The sequence below is a fragment of the Lagenorhynchus albirostris genome, chromosome 2, assembly GCF_949774975.1.
Source record: "Lagenorhynchus albirostris chromosome 2, mLagAlb1.1, whole genome shotgun sequence".
Lineage (NCBI taxonomy): Eukaryota > Metazoa > Chordata > Mammalia > Artiodactyla > Delphinidae > Lagenorhynchus > Lagenorhynchus albirostris.
This window is the reverse complement of record NC_083096.1, coordinates 157,645,222-157,651,221: the sequence shown is the minus strand read 5'-3', so window position 1 is coordinate 157,651,221 and position 6,000 is coordinate 157,645,222. Positions and strand designations below refer to the sequence as shown.

The 6,000-nt window shown below is 53.0% G+C and overlaps 1 protein-coding gene across 1 annotated transcript in view; it reads left to right on the top strand.

Annotated features, from left to right (window-relative positions):
- The first annotated feature begins 1,368 nt into the window (after nt 1-1,368).
- Nucleotides 1,369-6,000, top strand: part of LOC132514955 (protein argonaute-1) — a 30,191-nt gene continuing 25,559 nt past the window's right edge. Inside the window, exon 1 of the mRNA XM_060140567.1 lies at nt 1,369-1,487. Within this exon, the coding sequence (XP_059996550.1) occupies nt 1,463-1,487 (25 nt within the window). The 5' untranslated portion in view covers nt 1,369-1,462. The remainder of the gene's footprint in view (nt 1,488-6,000) is intronic.

Below are 6,000 nucleotides of genomic sequence, written 5' to 3'. Positions count from 1 at the left end.
GAATGTCAGGGAGATCATGCGAGAGCAGTTCAGGGGGTAAACATGTCAGGTCTTTGTGAACAGCTGTATAGGGGAAGAAGCAAGGGAGAGAGAGAAACTGTCATTTCTGGGATGAAGGTGCCCTTCACAGAGACAGGAGGTATAGGACAAGCACGTTTGTGGGGGAAAGATAGAGTTTGGATTTGGACTCTTGAAATTTGAAGTGCTGGTAGATCCAGGTGGAGCTGTCCAGCAGACACTTGGAAATATGAGTCTGAGACATGGTTGGAAATAGAGATTTGGAAGGATAGTTGAGTCATAAGAATGGATGAGACCTTTAAGGGAAAAGTGGAGAGTGGAATGAGAAGAGAGGTGGGTTTGAAACCATGGTGAACACTGTTATTTAATGAATCAAAAGCAAGAGGGGGGCCCTTGAAGAAGGCTGAAAAGGGCTTAGGCAATAGGAGACCTCAGAAAATGCTGAAGCCAAGTAGAAGCCTCAAAAAGGAAGGAGAGGCAAAGTGTCAGATGCTGCAGAGAAATAAGAGTTGAAAATTATCCTTTGAATTTCGACACAAAAAGTGTTTTAAGTGACATGGTGAGGGCAGAAACGGATTGACTGAGTTGAGGCGTGAGCTGTAGATGAGAAAGTGGAGACAGGTGTTTCCCAGGTCCCGCAGGTAGAGCTCAGGAGCTGCACTCAAGTTGAGACTGCGACATCTTCCAGGGTAGGCAGTCTCTTTCATATCTGTGGTCTCAGCGCCCGGTAGTAGGCCTGGAAGAGAGGGTGGCGTCAGTGAGTTCAGTGACTAGGGACGGAGAAAGGCTTCGCGGAGGCAATCGCTTTGCAGCCGAGGCTTGAAGGATGAGGGTGATTGGGAGGAGAGGTGGGAGGCAGGGCCCCTGGGTGACGGGGCTCTCGGAGTGTGTGAGGGTGACCTGGGAATGAGGTGGAAATGTGCGCGTGGCCCTGTGTGAAGGGGGGAGGCTGTGTGTAGGCTTGGAGGGACAGGTTTGGGGAAAAGACAAGGCCGGAGGCTGCTGCGGGGGGTTGTCCTCCCGCCCCGCCCCACTTAAGCCACTGCGTGGATCCGCGGCGCCTCTACCGGAGCCCTCTCGCCGGGCTGCATGGCGACGGGTGACCGCCAGGGGCCGCTGCCTCCGGTCCCCGGTGCCCCCGCCCCTCTCCATTGGCCTTTGTTGCTGTCGGAGCGCCCCGTTTGACTCGTTCCCGTCCGCCCCCTGGGCCTGGCGGTCGCGCCTGCGCACTGGCAGCGGGCCGGGCGCTAGCTGGGGGAGCTGCTGCAGGCTCCGCGGCGGCGGCTGCAACGGAGGCTGCGGGGGCGGCGGCGCGAGCGGCCGGGCTTGGGGGGGTAGCCGAGCCCGGCCCGGGAGCCCAAGCAGCTAAAGTGCGGGGTACCTAGGCCCTTCACGCTGGACTCCACAGTCTCCGGGCCGCCTGACCTCCGCACGGGTATATGGGATGGAAGCGGGACCCTCGGGAGCAGGTAAGGGCCCCCGGCAGAGGGGCACGGTGCATGCTCCAAGGACTAGGGGACTCCCGCGTGAAGAGCAGGATTTCCGAGTGAGGAAAGGTTTCCTGAGTGAGGAAAGGGGCTCTTGTGAGATGGGGGGCCCAGTTTGAAGGGGGCTGTGTGCAGTTCCGGGGGAAACCTTGTGAAGGGAGCTCAGAGACGGGGGCCATTTATCAAAGGAGGCTGTATGCACTCCTGGAGGTGGGAAGTGCTCTGGGAGAAGGGCCTGAACGCACGTAAGGACACTCGGAGATCCCGGGAGGCCTAGGGAGAGGCCCGGCAGGTGGCAGGGGGCGGGCCCCAGGTGTCCAGGAGAGGAGGGGGGTCGACACAGATGGGCCCAGAGCTGCCGCATGCCGGGGGCGGGGGCTCAGCCGGGCTGGGCTGGGCTGATGTCTTTTGGGAGAAGGCGCCAGAGCTGGGCTGTGAGCTCCGCCCCAGCCGGGCCTGACGCGGGGGCGAGGGTCAGGGGGCAGTGGGTGGGGATCCAGCCCCGGGATTCCCGCCCCCCCCAGTCTAGGGAGATGGAGCGGAGGCGCCGGAGCATGCGCGGAGGTGGCAGCTGGAACGGGTTGCCCGATGTGGTGGGGGCGTGGCCGCCCGAACCCCCCACCCCCAGACCCGCAGGTTGGCTTGCAAAAAGGAGCGCACTGTTGGGCTGCAGTCTCTCTTAGGTTATGCTGGCAGAGTACAAGTGGAAATGGGCCCCTTCCCCATCTTGGGGCTCTTGCACTTGGCCCTGAAAACCTTCAGTCATAATTTGCCAAGAATAGGTTGAGGGAAACTGCTAAAGTGCCTTATTCTGCCACTGGGATGAGGAAAGACTGGGATGGAAGCAATGTTTTAGGTTATGGACGGGTCCCCCTTGAAGACAGGCCTTAAAAAATGTGTTGGTTACTGAGGTACCAAGGCCAGGACCAGGTTTACCTAGAAGGGGTTTTCTGCCTGGTTTGCATGGTCCAACAGTGAGCAGAATTGGGATCTTTTAATCCAAGGAAAATGACCTCTCTATTGAATGTCTCCTGAGTCGACATTCTAATCTTTCTATACCTTAATATTTTTATGTTTGTTGTCCCCCACTGAGTATCTTTTCTTTTTCCTCTCTCTACTCCCCAGAAACTGTCAGGGCCATGTTATTAGACCCAAGGTCGTCAAGCTAGCCTTTTGTCACAAATACGTTGTTTGGGGTAGGGGGAAGTCTATAGCCTTCACCATGGTGTCCCAGGTTGATAGCCTTAACTTCTCCTTATTTACAATCAGGAGAAAAGGCGGTAAGAATAGAGGAGAAACTGAGGCAAGGCTGCCCCAAGAAGACCAGAGTCCCTGGATGTGTTGTGTAGTGGTGGCACCTCCTGTGTCCTGTCTCTTACCCTTTTGATGGGAGGAGCAGTCTGGACCTGGGAATCCTTTAGGTCTTGTCTCACTACTTCCTTCCATTTGATCTCGGGGTGGGAACAGGATTTCCATTTGGGACAGGAATTTCATTTCTGGTTGAAGCATCTTTGTCTTTTATACCAGATCTAATCCCCTTAAGGAAATAGCTCCTGCCGACTCATTCTTCGAGTCATCCATTCAGTGATCTATAAGTACTTAGTGACTACTTTCCCCAGGACAAAAACAACCTTGTAAAGGCTGTGTAAGCCTTAAGATGGAATGCAGGGAGCAACTGACTTCAGAAAACTACTTCCTCCTTCCCTTAGGCCCCTTTCTCCATTCCAGGAGCTCTCCTGGTTTTCTGGGCTGGAGACTACTTGCAGCAACCCAGGGACTAGAGTAGTAGAGGTCCCAGAGGTCCAGATGGATTGCTGGGAGCTGGCACCCATACCAGATTGATCTATTATGGTGAATTTCTAATAGCCTCTAGAGTGATGAAAAAGTTGACTTTTTCTGATTCATGTTACATATTTATAGCTTCTAGGGAAGGAACTAGAGCCTGGTATCTGGAGTTGGCTGTAGCCTAATGAGGCAGGCTTTACCTCATCAAAAGGTGTAATTGAAATTCATTCTGGAAGCTGTGAGTGGAGGGATCCCATAACTGCCTCCTTCCTAGGCTCGGACTATTTTCTTGGAGGTTTGAGGACACAGTACGTACACAAAGCAAGGTATTGTTGCTGGCTTCACTGGGCTTATGGCCAGGTGTGCCTTCTGTGCTCAGGTGTGTTACAAGTACATATACTGGACTGGGAGCTCCCAGAGGGTAGAGGTGGTGTCTGATTTATCTGTGGAACCAACCAATGTCTAGGCCCTGACACAAGTACGTCTTTATTTTTTGAATTGAATCACATTCCAGTGTGAACATAAATGGTTAAGCACATGTGTGGATATTTAATAATTTGTGTGTACTCAGTGTGTGGACAAATTCTTTTTGGAGCGATTGGCCCTTTACGCTTTGCTTACCGGACAGCTAACCCAACCTTGAGTTTGTCTTTTGAGTGGGCTGTCTAGCTTATTGGGAGGTATGTGTGCCTCAGAACTGCAGGGAAGGAATCCCTGAGCCAGGCCTTTCAGCTCTGTTACTTTTCCTTCTCAGGGCTGGTTGAGGATGGGGGAGGGGGAGTGTCCTTTTCATAGCCCCTCCCTCCATGCTTTTGTCTGCAGGGAAGGGCCCCGCCCCTTTCCCCCAAGGCCCAAGCTTTGTCCTCTGTGCTGGGGCCCTCATCTGCATCACAAAGTGGCCGTCTGTCCCTGTCTGGGTCTGAAGGGAAGTGTCTCCCTTTCTCAGACTAAAAGCTGGGGGCAGGGTGGGGTTAGGGGAGGAACCTTGTACTGCTGTAAGGCTTGCAGGGGAGTGGAGTGGGAGAGAGGTTCTCTCTTCCTCCTGCCTTCCCTAGTTTGGGTATGAAGGGGAGGGTGGGGGCTCCTTGTTTTTCCAAAGCCTCCTAGGAGTGGAGGGTGCCTAAGGCTAAGTCTGGTGTGTAGTCCTGTTTCTGGGAAAGAGAAGGTTTTGAGGCTAGAGTGTCTGTCCCATCCCCCATCATTTCTACCCAGCCCCTAGCTCTAGGGGATGTCTTTCTCCCAAGGCTCCTAACAATTATTCAGCCTGGGAGGCTAAGGAGGTGAATGGAATGTAAGAACTTGGGGAGGGAAAGGGTATCTCTTACCAGCTACTTCCACTAGGGTCATGTTTGTCCTGTGCTGGGTTTATAATTGTTTCTGAGCAGTGTGCAGGTGTTTTGTGTGCTGTGTATGCTTGTGTGTTCTTTGTGGTGTGTCTATGGATCTGTTTGTTAATTCATTTAGTATCTGTATATTGAACACCTATATGCCAGGCGCTGGAGATTCAGCAGTGACCAAGGCAGATACAGCCTGTATCTTTGAAGATCTCACAATCTAGGCTGATGAGGGGTATGTGTATGAAGGTACACTGTCCAGATCTAAGTATGTGTTTGGATGTGTATGTCTATCTATGGCTTGTGTATAACTTCTGTTCAGCTCTTTCTGGGGTATGTGGCCAGGTGCTAGTAGTTAAGCTTTCACTTCCCCAGGTAGCTGAATCCTGAAGGCCTTTTCTCCCCAGACTGGGCTGCCATTCCCATCTGTGTTTCCCTGTCTGTGGAGTAGGGTAGGCTTGACAGGTGGTTAGAAGGAGACACAGCAGCTTAGCTCTGGAAAGCAGGCCCCTCCCTTGAATGGTTCTGACCTCTTCCTGACCCCCCTGCTGAGGATATGCCCCATCCCCCCAGCCTCGCCAACTGTGAAAGCAGATCTCTGGTAATGGGAGGTTCTGGGCTGTTTTGTCCCTCTTTCCTCCCACCTGGGCTGGTCCTCTGCTGGCAAAGACAATAGTAGATGCTGAGGGAGGGTTCTCTTAGGCAGTTTCCTCTTTTCTTCCCTTTCCCCTCAAGCTAGAAAATAAAACCATGGGCAGCAATCAGACTGGTGGCAATAGAAGAGAAAGTAGTGGGAGTTGGCCCTGCTCTAGCCCTTTCCCAAGGGCTGCCTCTGTCTTAAACCCCTTCTGCTACTGTCTGGGCCCTCTGTGTAGAAGGAGCTGTGGGCCTGGAAAGAATCTTGTATTCTTCTTCCCAGAAGCAGTAATCTCGTCTTCTCCAGGATGCTACTGTCTGCCCCTCCTTCCCAAATCCTCTACTCTAGTTTACTCTTGCCTCAGTCTCCTATATTTAGCCTGTCTTCATTCCCTAGCTTTTTCTTCTTTTGAACTTCTTCATTGTCTCCCCACTTGCAGCCTTGCTTCTTGCCCAGGCTCTCAACTCTAAACTGTCTTGCCCCAGCCCTAACTTCAGCCTTTCTTCCTTCCCAGTTCAAGCATTTTTGGGCTGTGACCTCCAGTTCCAGCCTCTTCACCAGCTCCGTGTTTCAGCCTCTCTCCTTTCCTTAATCTCCAAAATCCATCCTTCTAGCCTTTTCTCCTTTTCTGCACCATCCTCAGCCATTCGGTTGCCTTAATCTTTTCTCAGACACTGCCCTGTTCCTTGCGTGGCCTCCCCCCATCTGCCCGCCCCAGCACTTGGCCTTCTTTAGGTCT